A 16941-nucleotide genomic window follows, 5' to 3' on the forward strand; every position below is an offset into this window, starting at 1 on the left:
TTTTTCAGCTTCAGAATTACTCCAGCTTGAGACAGGGTTCAATGACCAATGGGCAATATGCTGTACAATTCCGTAATCTGGTCTCCAAACTCTCTTGGAATGAAGAGGCACAGATAGCTGTATTCTGGCAGGGTCTCTAAAATAGGGTCACCCCCAAACTGGATGACCTTGTATCCCTGGGTGTGAAAATTGACATTCGCTTCATAAAGATGTTGCAAGAACAGGAATCCTTCAGACACGGTGCCTGCTTGGCACCTAACTTTCAAAGATCCAAGGTTTCCCCTGTCTGGTCCCCTTCACAGTATGCATCCAAAGAAGAACCCATGCAGCTAGGGCAATCCAAGTTATTGGAAGAAGAGAAGCGCCAGCAAAGATTGAACAATTTGTTTATACTGTGCAGGCATGGTGCATTAAGCCTCCTCCTGTCCAGAGAAGTTGGGAAAACTCCCATGCCTAAGGTTGACGGGACAGACAATCCTAAGTACTACTCACCCTTCTTCCCCAAGTCAAATTGTACTGAATGTTCAATTGGACCTCGAAGGTAAGGAATTCTTCTCAGAAGCCTTTTCGGACTCCAGTACTAACAGCAATTTCATTGATAAAGCTCTGGTGGAAAATGTCATATCTCTCTGGTAACATTTCTTCAGTCTATGGAGAACTATTGCCAGGAACCATTAGCTACACTACAGGACTTATGTTACAAATGGAACTCCTGCATGAAGGAGGCATTTCCTTTTTCATGCTTCAGAATGCGGTTAACCTCATTCTGCTTGGTCAACTCTGGTTATTGCAACACTGTTCAGTTGTGAGCCGAGGAAATGGAGACATCATCTCTTGTCTGCTTCCTGTATATCATCCAATAAAAGACTTCTCATCGCAGCTCCCAGTTGTTCCAGGTTTGCCTATGCCTTATGCATCCTTTGCAGGACGTTTTTAGCCAAAAAAAAAACCAGGCCGAGATTCTCACACCCCATTGCCCTTACAATTGTGCCATAGACTTAATATCTGGCAAAATACCACCTTGGGGTAGAGTATACCCACTATCCATCCCTGATACTGAAATAATGTCAGAGTACATCTGGAAGAATTTCAAGAGAGGTTTCATCAGATGGTCCACTATTCTGGCTAGAACAGTATTCTTCTTCGCTGGCAAGAAAGATTGTTCTTTGAGCCAGTGTATCAATTACAGAGGCTGGACTGCCATCACCATAAGAAAAAATATACCTGGCCATTGATATAGGAATTGTTTGACCAACTTCAAGGAGCTTTAATCTTCACCAAGTTGGATCTCCGGAGGGGCATATAATCTCATTCACATATGAGAAGGTGATGAATGGAAAACTGCCTTTAATACTTGAGATGGCCACTATAAGTATTTGATGAAGCCTTTCAGCCTGTGCAATGCCCCTTTCGTCAATAGCATATTCAGAGACTCGTATACTTGCATCACAGTAAACCTTGACGACATTCTGATCTTGACCATCCTTCAGTCAAACTGTTCTCACGTTAAGGCCATGCTCCAGCGGCTAAGAAATCATTCTCTATATGCAAAGTTGAAAGAATGCATTTTTGAATAGCCGGAGCTTCCATTCCAGGGTTATGGAATCTGTGTAGAGCATTTGAATGGATCCCTCCAAGCTATCCGCAATTATAGATTCGCCCCAGGCTATCCAGTGCTTTCTAGGATTTGCAAATTATTACCGACAGTTCGTTCACCACTATTTTACACTTTTTACTCCTATCACCGCCTTTACTAAAACAGGGGCTAATACCAAGGACTTCCTATGTGGGTGTAGGTGTCATTATCTTGCAGTCTGACCATAGTGGTAAACTGTTAACCTGTGCCTTCTATTCTTAAAAGCTATCCTCACTGAAGGAAACTATGGCATTAGCGATCATGAACTGCTCGCCGTGAAACTAGTGTTGTAAGAGTAGCGTCACTTACTGGAGGGCATCTTGTATCCCTTAGTCATCTTCACTGACCATAAGAATTTGGTATACCTCCAAACTTAACCCACGACAAGCCAGAAGGAATTTGTTCTTTGCCAGGTTTAACTTTTGCCTAACCTACAGCTGGCTAGAAAAAATGTTAAAGCAGATACCCTTTCTAGATCTTTTGATCCTGCTGATACCTCCAATGACCCTTGGTATCTCCTCAACCTGGCCAAGATTATCGCGGTCACCTCAGTTGTACCAGCTGGAACTGTGCTAGGATCCTTGAAATGGGGCCATGATTCTCAAATGGCTGGTCATCAGGGCATCCACAAAACCTTAGACCTCATCTCCCACAACTACTGATGGCCCAATTTAGCCAAGAATGTTCTTGACTATTTATCCTCTTACCCTAACTGTGCATAAAATAAGACCTCTCATCAATGACCATTTGGCCTACTCCATTGTTTATCCCTGCCCAGAAACTCTGAACTCACCTGTCTATGGATTTCATTACTAATCTACCGCCCACCCCCGGGCACACTGTTATCCAGATAGTCATTGATCAACTCTCCAAGATGGCCCATTTTGTTCCTCTTGCTACCCTACCAAAAGCTCTAAGCCTCTATGTCCATTTATTCTAATATATATTTGGATTACAGGGGGCTTCCTGAACATATCATTAGCAACTGAGGAGTACAATTCACATCAAGGTTTTGGTGTGCCCTATGTAAAAGGTTGAATGTGAAATTAGACTTCTCACTGGTCTATCATCCTCAATCTAATGGCCAAATGGAGGACTTCCTTAGAACCTACATGTTGGCCAGGCAGGACAACTAGATGCAACTGCTCCCATGGGCCAAGTTTTGTTATAATAGAGTCAGTGAATCCTCTGGATCCTCTCTATTTCACATAGTGTACAGCAGACATTCAAAAATACCCATTTCCAGTTGTCCACAGATTCCAGCAGCAGATTTTCTCTCTTCCAATTTGCAAGAGATCTGGGAGACTACTTAGAATCTCCTCATGAGAGCATCTAACCATCACAAAAAGTACACTGACAGGAAGCATAGACCAGTACTTCAATTCACTCCTGGACATAAGGTTTGGCTCAGCACTAGAAATATCTGATACCTTCAAATTTACTCCTAAATTCATTGGACTTTATTAGATCATAAGACACCTTAACCCGGTGACCCACAAAGCCAAGATTCCCCTTTCACAAAGTCAAGATTCCTATCTCCTTCCATGTTTCCCTACTTAAACCATTAGGGGCTGATTTTCAGAGGCTTTACACGCGCCGAGCCTATTTTATAAAGGCCTGGCAACGTGCGTAAAGCCCCGGGACGCATCTAAGTCCTGGGGCTTTACAAAAGGGGTGATTCAGGGGCGGGGTGGTCTGGGGGCGGGGCCAGAGGCCTCTGGCAGGTGGCTGGCAGGCGCAAAAGGTATAATAATTTGGGGGGTTAGAGTAGGGCTGGGGGAGAAGGTTAGGGGAAGGGGTGGGAAGGTTAGTTTAGGGAGAGGGAACAGGGGAAGACTGCGGGTGTCGGCGCGCGCAAGGTGCACTAGTATGCACCCCCTTGCATGCGCTGACCCCGATTTTATAACATGCGTGCATGTTATAAAATCAGGTGTACATGTGTGCGTACCGAGTAGCGCGCGCAAATGTACGCCCGCGCATATTTTTGAAAATCTACCCTTTAGTTTCCAGCAAATACTCCAAGACAATCCCTTCTCTCACTTCCATCTCATTCGCCCTGAGCAGAGTTTGAAATCAATGAAATCATCGACTCCAAGGTGGTGAGAAATAAACTATTACTTGGTCAACAGGAAGAACATAAGAACATAAGAAAATGCCATACTGGGTCAGACCAAGGGTCCATCAAGCCCAGCATCCTGTTTCCAACAGTGGCCAATCCAGGCCATAAGAACCTGGCCAGTACCCAAAAACTAAGTCTATTCCATGTTACCATTGCTAATGGCAGTGGCTATTCTCTAAGTGAACTTAATAGCAGGTAATGGACTTCTCCTCCAAGAACTTATTCAATCCTTTTTTAAACACAGCTATACTAACTGCACTAACCACATCCTCTGGTAACAAATTCCAGAGTTTAATTGAGCGCTGAGTAAAAAAGAACTTTCTCCGATTAGTTTTAAATGTGCCCCCATGCTAACTTCATGGAGAGCCCCCTAGTCTTTCTACTATTCACATCTACCCGTTCTAGACCTCTCATGATTTTAAACATCTCTATCACATCTCTATCATATCCCCCCTCAGTCGTCTCTTCTCCAAGCTGAAAAGTCCTAACCTCTTTAGTCTTTCCTCATAGGGGAGCTGTTCCATTCCCCCTTATCATTTTGGTAGCCCTTCTCTGTACCTTCTCCATCGCAATTATATCTTTTTTGGGTTAGGGTTAGGGTTATGATGTCAAGGATAGGTCAAGGGAACCAGTGGAAAACCTTGATGTCCTGTTGCTGATTAAGAGATTTTATTGCTGTTTCCCCCATAGGCCTAAGAAAAGGGGGTCTTGCAGATGGCTCTGGGAGGGCACTTTAACATGCTGCTGACCACAGTGTTGCACAGAGTCCAGCACTGTTTCCTGCGACCTGCTGGGGCCTCTTTACGTGGGTCCTGGCATTCTGCTCTTCTGAATAAGGGCCCATATCAACTCACCAACTTTATAGGGCCAGTGCTCAGAATTTCCTGTTGCGTGGACTGATGACATCAGCACTGTCTCCTTCAGACAGGTGCCTAAGCAATAGGTTCTGTTTCTTCCTCAGCATCTGGCTGTTCCTGATTCTGATTACTGTTTGAGCGCCAGCCTGGTTCCTAACTGTGCTTCTGTTTGTCCTGATCACTGCTTGTCTCCTCCCTTTGAATGAACTCTGCCTGCCTTGACCTTTTCTGCCTCACTATTCTGTACCGTGCCTTGGCCCTGTTAAGTCAGCAATCTCAAGGTTCACTCTTCCAAGTCTGACACACCCATGTTTTCTTAAACTGTTACTCTTCTTGCCTTCACCAGCACAAATGAAAAGTTGTTCCATGCATTCAACACCTTTTCTGAGAAGAAACAGTTCTGTTACTCTCAAGTTTCATACATAGAAACATAGAAATGACGGCAGAAGAAGACCAAATGGCCCATCCAGTCTGCCCAGCAAGCTACGCACTTTAGCCATTTTTTTATTTCCCTTTTTCTCTCTCCCACCTGTTACTATTGGCTTCCAGTACCCTCCAGCCCTAATTCCCCTCCACCCCACCACCAATGTAGAGAGCAGCGCCGTATCTGCATCCAAGTGAACATCCAGCTCAATTAGGGGTAACAACCGCTGTAACAAGCAGGCCACACCCCTGCCCCATACTCTTACCCACCCCTGTTTTTTTTTTGTTTGTTTGTTTGTTTTTTTGGAGATGGCAGCCCTCCATCCTTCCGCTCCGTGAAGGTGGAACACAAACCACTGGCATCCCGCTCCGTGAATGCCTCTGTGGCTACTGCCGCTCCGTGCAGTGTTTTGCTGCCTCCTCTTTATTCACGCCCTCTAGACTTGATGGATCCACAGTGTTTATCCCACGCCCCTTTGAAGTCCTTCACAGTTTAAGACTTCACCACTTCCTCCGGAAGGGCATTCCAGGCATCCACCACACTTTCCGTGAAGAAATACTTCCTGACATTGGTTCTTAGTCTTCCTCCCTGGAGCCTCAGCTCATGACCTCTGGTTCTGCTGATTTTTTTCTGATAGAAAAGGTTTGTCGTTGTCTTTGGATCATTAAAGTTTTTCAAGTATCTGAAAGTCTGAATCATATCACCCCTGCTCCTCCTTTCCTCCAGGGAGTACATATTTAGATTCTTCAATCTCTCCTCGTATGTCATCCGATGAAGACCCTTCACCTTCCTGGTCGCCCTTCTCTGTACCGCTTCCATCTTGTCTTTGTCTACTATAACCTCTTGTTATAAAACCCACTTTCCACTGTAAAATAATTGCTTCTTGTATATTTATGCATGCCTTTAACCTATCTGAATGTGTCTATCACATCCTTCTCTCCTCTTCCTTTGGGATATACATAATTGTGCTCATAAGTCAGATTTCATAGGGCTTTTAGGGCAGACTCTGCATCAGTTTGGTAGCTTTTCTCTGGTTGCCTCCTCTATCTATATTCTTTTGAAGGTATGGCTTCTAGAATTGCTAAACTGAGATCTTACCAATTACTTATACAAAGGCATTATAACCTCCTTTATCTTCTGGTTATATATCTCCTTATGCATCCTAACATTCCTCTGGCCACTACATTTTTTCTAAGTTTTGAAGCCTTCAGGGCAGCTGATAATCACTTTGAAATCTCTCCCTTATTTTCTAAATTAGTATTTCATTCCCACTGTACACAAAATCCTTGGATTTCAGCACTCCATATGCATTGACTTTACTTTTTTGCATTCTTAGCTCCCAAGCATTTGACCACTCCTCCAATTTGCTTAGATCACAGCTTTCATTGCTACCCAATCACAAGTACCCATTTTCTTGCCAATCTTAGTATTATCTGCAAAAAGACAAACTTTTCAATCCTAATGCTGGTGCAATATTATTTACAAAAATGTTAAACAGAACTGGCTTCAGGCCTAATCCCTCAGGCATGCCACTGATAACCTTTGATGTGAACACTAATTACCCCTCTTCTCTGCTACCTATCACTCAACCAGTTTACTACCTATGGCTCATCCCTAGAGTGCTCAATATATTTATGCATCTATAACAGTTGATCTTTGATGCTACTTTTGGATGATAAGAACCCTGGGAGCAAGGGGAGGCATTTCCCTTAGTGTTATGGGGTATATGACAAATAATTCTTAGTACAACAAGACATTCAAAATGTTTTTGTGGATATAAAACAGTTTTCTGTTAGCAGTGAAAGTTGTAACAGACATGTTCAATGTGTTGTAGTGAGAATAGTTCTCTATTACAGAAGTGAACAAACTGGGGCCGGACCACCCAGGGGGGCCGTGAACAATCCTGAAGTGGGGCACACTGGCTGCCTAATCAGGGAAAAAGAAAAAAAATGGCTATGCTGTCGATTCTCTGTCCCAAGGAGGCACTGCAAGCTCAGAAAGGAGGAACTATCCAGAACATTGTGACATTATTGTATGGCTTAGCCATGCATCTTTTTTTTATGGGTCAGGGAGAGGAGCTACTTCTGCAGTGGCGAGTTCAGATGGGAAGAGCTTCTTAGTCTGCGGCAGAAAGGGACATGGGAACAGCCGCTGCAGTGATCCATAACCCACGTAGACCTGACAACCTCAGGCCTCAGCCTGGGAGGAGCTCCTGCTGCTGCTGAATCCCTACTCAGGGAGAGAGATCACAGCTGTTGCCCGCCAGGGGAAAAAAGATTAGGGAGGAGAATGGACAAAGAGGCCAGAGAGAATGAGAAAGTAGACAGGAGAGAGGGAGGAGACGGGGAAGGGAGAATAAAGGCAAAATGAATTTAAAAAACATTAAACGAGCAAATCAAACATGAGAAAATACAAAAATAGAAAAATTTGTAAATACAGTAAAAAAAATAAAAAATTATTTATTTATTTATTTAAGGGTTTTTATATACCGCAGTACGTAAAGGGATACATCACTGCGGTTTACATTTAACAATAACTTAGCAACAGGCTTTACATTGACATTATTAATAAGTATTACATTAAAAAAGGTATTAAATTAAATAATAGGTATTAAATTAAATAAAATGCGTAGAAATGTCTTTTTGCTCTTTGTTGATACAGTCAGAATTGCTATGAGATTGAACCAAGTCAATTAAATTAAATAATAGGTATTAAATTAAAAAAAGGTTGGGCAGGGTGGGATGGAGTTTTTCTCAGATCCTAAATAATTTTTGCTGGCACCTAACTTTTTGAAAACTTTTCTAGCTCTTATCATTGAGGTGTGTGGATGTGGTGTGGAGTGTGTTTATTTGTGTTTGTCTGGTGTGCGTGATCTGTCTCCTGTGTTTCTCTCTGTGAGTGAGGTGTATATGCCTGTTTGTTTGTTTAGATGTGTTGAGCCTATGCCTCTCTCTATGTCTATCTGTGGTGTGTCAGTCTATGTTTTTCTGTATAGATGTAACATAACATATGCTTCCCATGGCAGCAAATGCCACTCCATGCAGATTACCCCTAAGTGTCCGCCAAGGGCAGTAACTGCCACTCCATACAGGTTACCCCCATGCCTTATGTTAAAGCCAGTAATACAAGCAAAAACCTAGCAACTATCAGGCCCATAACAAAATTACTGCAACATTTTTGCGTAGTGAGCAGCCTTCCTGATAATTCAGACAATGTGGTATGTCAGCCTCTCTGTACGCTTACTCTTTTTAGCAACTTGAACTTGAATAGAAACAAAATGGGGGTTTTGAGTCACTGGTTGGCAGTGTGGCTGCCTGGTGAATACTCTTCATGCTTGTGTTTGCATGTATATACATACATATCTAAATTGAAAATATATGTGTATACGGTATGTGTATGTGTGTATATATAAAAAAGTGAATACTGTAAAAAAGCACTAATGAAAAAGTAACACAAAATTTACCTAAATATCTAAAATAATTTACCTAAATACCTAAATAATTTTCATGTATAAAATTATAATTTTTTAAAATTAAATAACACAATCATTCAAAAAATTATTTTATATACATAAACTGCAATCATCATATAACAATAACACTAAAATACAGCATTATATTAATAAGGTTTCATAAGGCACAATTTTTAGCAAATATACCCCCATCAGCTAGGGTTCTCTCTAGCTAACAAAATTGTCTAGAAGGTAACTATGGTGAAGCATATCAAGAAAGTCTTCTAAGATAATTTTTCCAAAGAACTCTCCCAGCAGTATAAATAGTTGTGATATCTTTAACAAATCCCTTAAGTGTTCTCCTTTATATAGATACACCCTGACAAAGGCCTTTGTTTCACACCGTCAAACTTCACAGACACGGCATCAGAAGATTTTTTTTGTAAAAAAAACTATCTTAGATCTTCTGATTGTGTGTACCAATCATTACCTCTGGACAATTTTGTTAGCTAGAGCAGCAACCCTCGCTGATAGGGTATATTTGTTAATGGAAACTGGCATATGGACATATTCTAAAAATTATGTCCTTATGAAATCTTATTTCTGGAATGCTGCCATTTTAGCAGTCCTATTGTTATATGATCATTGCACTTCATGTATATAAATAATTTTGTTGAATGATTGTGCTATTTAAAAATATAATTTATGTACATGAAATTATTCATGTATATGTATATCTAGGTTAAATTGTTTTGAATATTTCATAAGTGCGTTTTTACATTGTTCACTGTTTGTATGTTCTACATTAGCACTTTTAGATCTGTATGCCCTTATATAGATGTAATTATATAAATATATATAGCTATAGATATATATATCTTATGATATGAAGAGAAAGCGAGAGAGAGAGAAACCCATCTTTGAGGACCCAACCTTGTATGAATGGAAGGGAAGTTCATGGCTCAAAACATTTGCTCACCCCAGTCCTACTATATTAATCAGATTCTAGTGAAAAATGCATAAACCTTAAAAGAAAGAGACATTTTATTAGTCATACCTTCTTTATCCATTTCTGTCTCTTTAATTTTAGCCTCTGTACTCCGGGATTGTTTTCCATTATTGCTACATTGCAGTATTTCAGTGTTTGACTGTTTCACAGGATTACCTCCCCGATTTTCACTATAGAAATTGATTTTGGAAGTACTTAGTTCTTCCTTTGGTTCATGCGTAGAAATGTCTTTTTGCTCTTTGTTGATACAGTCAGAATTGCTATGAGATTGAACCAAGTCAATTATTTTCTTTTCACCATTATGAAGTACTGTAACAGGCAATTCCTCTAAACTGTCAAGAGACACATCACCATTTAAACAGTCTCCTTTGACAGGAGACTGTGTTTTCGATACTTTTCCAGTTTTTATAGTGACACTGCTGTTTACCAATGAAGATTCATTTGAACTCTCCTCCTCTGCTGACACAAAATTATTGGTTTCTGTCTCAATCATCCCATTCTTGAGACTCTGCTGTCCAGCATCTCCATCTATGAGATCACAGGATGACTCATCATTAGTCATGAACAAGTCTCCGGTTTCCTCTCCATTCTCATGGCAGTCAGTGCTAACCTCTAGTTCACCATTCTCGAGTGCCTCACTCTCTTCTCCAAAATGGTTATCATAATCGCCAAACTTGGCATCATCTTCATCTTTCTTTAAATAATTTGGCTTTTTCTTTTTTATGATGCCTCTACCCCATTGTGAGCGCCGCTTCTGCTTTCTCCTTACTGTAACTGTTTAAAAATAAGAAGATAGTGTGCATTACATATCTTTATAAAGAACATGTTCACTTTTATTTACTTTTTTTTTTTTTTTTTTTACACGAGAGTATTGAGAAAAGTCATTATTTGAACATTAATAGGCAACATTTCTGAGGAAAATAATAGTAGGTGAGGTTGAAAGGAAATCAAATGTCTCATGTTCAAATATATTTGAGTAACTTCTTTGGTAGCTATTTTACAGAATTCTAGGATAATGGTTCCTAATCCTGTCCTCAGGAAGTCCCAAGCAGTCAGATTTTCAGGATATCCAAAATAAATATGCATGCATCATAGCAACACAGAACATGATGGCAAAAAAAGATCATATGGCCCATCCAGTCTGCCTATCCACATTTCCTTCTTAGATTTATAGCTCCTTCCTCTCACTCATAGATTCTCTGTGCTTGTCCATACTTTCCTTAATTCTTATACTGTCTGTCTTCACTACCCTCACAGGAAGACAGTTCTATGCATCCTGCATCCTTCCTATAAAGAAATATTTATTTAGTTTATTCCCGAGGCTATCCCCTTTAACCCTTACCCCACGACCCCTTGCTCTAGGGCTTCCTTTCTTCTAAAAGAGGCCCACCTCCTATACATTTATTCCTATGAAGTATATAAATGTATTATATATACCCCCTTTCCTTCTTTTCCTCCAGGATATACATGCTCAGATCTTTAAGCCTGTCCCCATATTCTTTATAATGAAGATCAATGACCATTTTAGGAGATGCTCTCTGGACCGATTATTTGATTTATATTCTTTTCAAGGTGCCATCTTCAGAACTGAGTTATACAGAGGCAATATCACTTTCTTTTTCCTGTTGACTATTCCTCTCCCTATGCACTCAGGCATCTTCTGGCTCTTGCCATGGCCTCATTTACTTCTCTGGCCATTGAATACATTGGAAGAAGTGCATGCAAATCTGTCTCATGTATATTCATTGCGCATATATTGAAAACCTAAATGCCCTAGGGTTCCGGAGGACAGACTTGGAAACTACTGCTCTATTAGAAAGCAAAAAGAAACACTGCCTGTCACAGTCAGTTTTTGACTCCCAGTGGAATATGAATTTCTTCAATTGTCAATTCTCACTTTGTCAACTCACATCAGTTTATAATGTCAATTATATATCTTGTACAATTAAAGATCAACAGCTCCTCCCCTCATGCTGCCTTGCATGCATCTACTTTATTGTCTGTAAGTGATATTCTCTGGTTATCTCTATCCACCAAGGTTTGGAGATCTTCCCCAGCATAAAGGAGGTAATTCAGTAACAGCCCACATAAATTAGATAGTGAATATGTGCAAAAGTTATACCAATTTTCTAAGGGAAACTATGCACACATGATACTTTACCTTTTGAAAATTATTCTGCCACAACTACTTGCACAAAAATTATGTGGATGAATAGCCTACTGTTAAAGCAGAAGGCTGAGAACCAGGGAAGCCAGGATTCAAATCTCACCGATGCTTCTTGTGACCTTGGGCAAGTTACTTCACCTTCCATTACTTCAGGTATAAATGTTAGATTGTAAGCCTTCTTGGGACAGGGAAATATCTACTGTACCTGAATGTAATTTGCCTTGAGCTACCACTGAAAATGGTGGAGTCAAATATATAAAGAAATTATACCTGCTAAATTGTGTGTGGAAATTTTCCATGTATATTTTTCAATTGCAAATGCATGCACACAAGTGCAAACCTGTCCATAACCTGACCTCTGGGAACACCTCTGTTCAGTCTGGTATACTAATGCGCAAAGACAAGATAAGCACATAAGTTTACCCACATATCGTGCAGGCAATTTTGAAAAAACCCCATATCTGTGTGTAAAACAATGTTTTATCTGCACAAGTACTTTTGAAAACTGCTATCCTTATGTCAAAAGAAACAAAAGATATTAATCATTTTACAGAGAATCCTGTTCCAAGCAAGTGAAGTATAGCATATTGAAGAATTGAGAGAATAATACTATGAGAAGTAACACTGAATATAGTGTAGTATGATGTGAACTAACAGGAGAACTGATGCTAAATGAACATTTCTGATTCAGTCACACTCACTCCAGTGTACACAGTGGTATGTACAAAATAAGAACTTTAAGGGGCTGCCTTGATCAACCTCTGACCTGAGATGGATCAAGAAACCAGCATCATGAGGATGAGAGCAGGGAATTTGGCCTGGCTCCACACACTGTGAGTTTGAAGATGTTCTACTCTAAGAACAGGATCAGCCCCATCTTCCAAGCCTGAGACCGCCTAGCCTTGGGAGACATGCAGCCACAGTTGTAAAGATTTATCATATCATATGTGCCCAGGCACTTATAGCAAAGCTCATAGACATCAGTGATGGACATCTGGCACCCACAAATGCAGACCCTGAAACTGCTGGCGACAGGTTTCTTGGTCTTTTGCTTTTCCTTTGACATCTTAGTCTTGAAAAAGGTTTTCTGCTTTTTTTTTTTGTTTGTTTTTTTTTAATACCACACAAAAGTGCTTTTGAGGAGCTACCAAAGCAGCAGGACAAATCTAAATACATTGCAACAAGGCAGAGAACCAGGGAAAAATCTAAAAAATTTATCTTAGTTATATTATTTTGTAAACTGATATTCTGATGACAATCATAACAGTTCACAGCATAAATACAAATAAAATCACATAAAACATCAAAACTTCAAATCAATATAAATAATTCAGCATAAAAATATCCTAGACCTGGAAATAAAATAAAATACAAATAATTCAGTAAAAACACATGAAAACAGAGTATACATGTTCATGTGGTAGCTTGGACAAAAACAGACTGAGGGGCTCACAATACAGTGTGCACAGGGGGATTTCCCACATATGCTTAGTTAAAGTTTAACTGAGCTATGAGAGATGGGTCCGATCAACACAGTCAGATGACTAATCATGGCTAATTCAGCTCTGCTTGTTGATGGAGAATTATAGAAATAATCCAAAAGTAATTGAGAATAAAAAAAAACAAAAAGTCTTGATAAGCCTTCACACCTTTTGTCATGGCTAACCCAAATTAGTTCCAGATCAAAATATTGCCTTAACAAGGCTCATAATAAGTTAAATAGAGCCCACCTGTGTCAAATCACATTAGATGAGCTGATTCAAATACTCCTGGATTAAGAATTAAGCTGTTTATGTTGTATGAAATGAATTTGAAGCAAAGATTGCCAAATAAGGAGCTGCCCAATGAACTCTGGGATAATGTTATTCAAAGGTACACATTTTGTTTGAATATCCCTTGGGACACTGTCAGGTCCATCATTGTAAACTGGAAGCAGTTTGGCACCACTAACATACTGCTGCAATCAGGCTGTCCCTCCAAACTTGGTAGTTATGAGTAAGTAAACTGCTGCAAAAGCTAACTATGAGGCTTAAGATTTATTTTACAGAACTACAGAAGTCTCTGGCTGAGTGGGAAACATTTTGACTGTTCAACAAACTTGGCCTGTAAGGGAGGGTGGAAAAAAGGAAGTCATTGCTGAAGAAAAGTCTCATGATATGCTACACATCATTTACAAAGAAAAGCAAAAGGCACATCACATGCATGTGGGAGGAGGTTTTGCAGTCTGATGAAACCAAAGTGGACCTCTTTGGTCTCACTGCTGTGTGGTATGTTTGGCATAAAACAAACACAGTATAGGGGTGACAGCATTATCTTGTGACAATGCTTTGAATCAGCAGGCCCAGAAAGGTTGGTAAAAATAGAGGGAAAGATGAATGATGCAACGTACAGGCAGATCTGGGGGAACAACCTGTTCCAGTATGCCACAGGCCTAAGACTGGAGAGAAGATTCACATTTCAGAAAGACAATGCAAAAAGGAAAACAATGAAGTGGCTCAGCAAGAAAAAAGTGAAGGTACTTGAGTGGCCTGGTCAAAACCCAAGCCTGAATCAAACAGAAATCTTATTTATTTTAAAAAAATGTATTATCCCTACACATCAAACGTTCGCAGTGGGGTACAATAAAACGCACACAAAAATAGTACCATACACAAATAAAACAAAAAGCAACAAATAAAAACAACATAGAGCTGAATTATACAAAATATTTTCATTCTAGCAAGTATATGAGTTGATAAATATCTATAATGATTAAACATGCCAAGACTCGGACTAACAACTTGAAAGTGTGTGAGCCCTTCTGCCAGGAAGAATGAGAAAAAACTGCACCATCCCACTGTCCAAATTGGAAGACACTTAGGAGTGAAATAAGAAATGCACCCCCGTCCCAGCCCCACTTTCTATACACACACACACAAATTAAAAAATTATACATTTGTAATAAGGTTTTAAGTGGAAAAAGGACAGAATACCTCATCTCAATCTGATACAGGAAGAACATAGGAAGACCCTTACCAAAGACAGAATAAAGAAACCATAAAGTATAAATAGAAACATGCAAATAAAAATTAAACTGGAAATTACAACAAGCTGGACACTGTATACTGAAAACAGAAACATTACTATTCCTCACAAAACATCAAACAATAAAACTAAGAAAAATAAAATGATAGCAAAGCCATACTTAACAAAGAACAAATGTTTAAAAACACAAACAGAACATCAAATAATTAATAAAATAATTGTTTAAAAAAATGTACTGTTTTGGATTTTTTTTTTTGAGTGTTTGGGAGACATCAAATAACATCCACTGATTAAAACTAGTAAAGAATTAAAAAAAAAAAAAAAAAAAAAAAAAAAGATTTCCTGCTCTCCATACCTGGGAACATTTGATTTCTAGCCATCCTAAGAATGTCATGGATTAACAGGGATGCACAAACTTACTCCTCCTTCTCTTTCCTTCTCACAGATATAAGCAAGCAGGAACCTTCTCATATACACACACAGACACAGGCAGGCACCCTCTCTCACTTACACACACACCCTCACACACGCACCCTCTCTCACTTACACACGCACACACACACAAACACAAAGGCAGGCACCGTCTCTCACACACATATACACACATACAGACAGCCACCCTTTCACACACACACTGACCGGCACCTTCTCTCTTACACACACACTCAACCCCCTCATTCTCTCTCACAATTGTGCTTCGGTACATTCTTTGGCTGCCACTTCTCTTCACTTTGTTTTAGCCTCCAGCAGCTTGGGCTCCAGTGGTGGCTTGCAGTTTGTTTTATTCTTCTTTGGCTGCTACCAGCCTGGGCTCCGATGGTGGCCCACAGTTTCTCTTATTTTTCTTCAGTGGCCTTGGCTCCGGCCCACTCTCTATTTTCTTTATCCGCCCCGCCAGCCTGGGCTCCAATAACAGCCTGCAGCCTCTCTTTACTTTCTTTTTCAACATGCAGCTACTCTTTTATTCTTCGGCTGCTACTGGCTTGGGCTCTAGTGGCAGCAGCCTGAAGCCTCTCTTTTTATTCTTCTTTGACTGCTGCAGCTTCTCTTCACTTTCTTTTTCAGCTCTCCCAGCCTGAGCGCCATCACGGCTTGCAGCCTCTCTCTTATTCTTGACTGCCACCAGTCTGGGCTCCAGCATGGCCTGCAGCCTCTTTTTTCTTCTTCGGCCTGGGCTCCAGCGACAGCCCACAGCCTTTTTCCTCCTTCTTTGACCCTGCCAGCCAGGGGACTGGGAAGCAATTCTACTGGGCCCTTCATTCCATGCTCACCAGCGTGTGGGAATGCAGTACAGCAAACAAATGTAGAGGCCTCCTTTCATCATATGACCAATTCAACCCAGCCCACCAGGGCATGCATGAAGCCCCAACAGGCCAATCTGTCCCTGGATTAAATGCACTTTAAAGAACTGTTCTTCCAAATGTTGCTGCTTTTGACAGTAGCTTTCCATCTGGTAGTGTTTTATAAATATGAAACTAGAACTCAAAGCTTAAGCTTTTTCAGTGTAAGAGAAGGCTAATGACCTTGTCGAATGGGCTTTAAAAACGATGGTGCTGGGTTATCTCATTTATATACTTCAAGAATACTAAATTTAATCCATGTGGAAACTGATGCTGTGGTTCAGGTAGAACTTATTTATGTACATCATATTACATGAAAATTTCTGTTTTCTGAACTCTAAATAAAATATATAAATTGGAAAAAAGTTATTAAAATGTGTTCTTTCCTTTGGGAATCAAAGGAGAGGATAATAAGTTTCTTACAACTATACAGTTTATGGTTATTAAGGAAATTCAAACAATTTACAGAGAAAGACAAACACTGCATTCTGAGCATGACAATCAAAATAAACAGGAACAAAGTAAAGTCCCACAAGTAGGGGATATTGAAGAATAAATAACATAACAAAAACCCATGCAGGTAGAAAGGTACAAACTCACAACAGAAAGCAAAAAAAAAAAAATCATCCATTCAATGAAGGACAATGAGCTACATATTCTTCCATTTTACACTTTCTGTCAAATCTCCAGAAAGGATTCCAATTGCTGTGGGAAAATAAAACAAACAAAAAAAAAAACCCAATAACTATGCTAGCAAAATATCGCCTTGCACAGAGAGGGATATTGAGAAAAAAAGCAACCCCACAAGCAAAAACCTTTCAGTTTCAAAGAATTTTAGTTATATGTTTGTCTCTTCATATAAACAGAAAATATAGAAAGATTATGTCCTAGAAATTTTTCTACAAGTTTAGGGA

General features: G+C 39.9%; 1 protein-coding gene across 1 annotated transcript in view; it reads right to left on the minus strand.

The window, feature by feature from the left end:
• The window catches only part of ATAD2B (ATPase family AAA domain containing 2B), a 610472-nt gene that overhangs the window by 37960 nt on the left and 555571 nt on the right, over positions 1–16941 (minus strand). Inside the window, exon 25 of the mRNA XM_029596002.1 lies at positions 9545–10270. Within this exon, the coding sequence (XP_029451862.1) occupies positions 9545–10270 (726 nt within the window). The remainder of the gene's footprint in view (positions 1–9544; positions 10271–16941) is intronic.

The sequence above is a fragment of the Rhinatrema bivittatum genome, chromosome 3 (genome assembly GCF_901001135.1).
Source record: "Rhinatrema bivittatum chromosome 3, aRhiBiv1.1, whole genome shotgun sequence".
NCBI lineage: Eukaryota > Metazoa > Chordata > Amphibia > Gymnophiona > Rhinatrematidae > Rhinatrema > Rhinatrema bivittatum.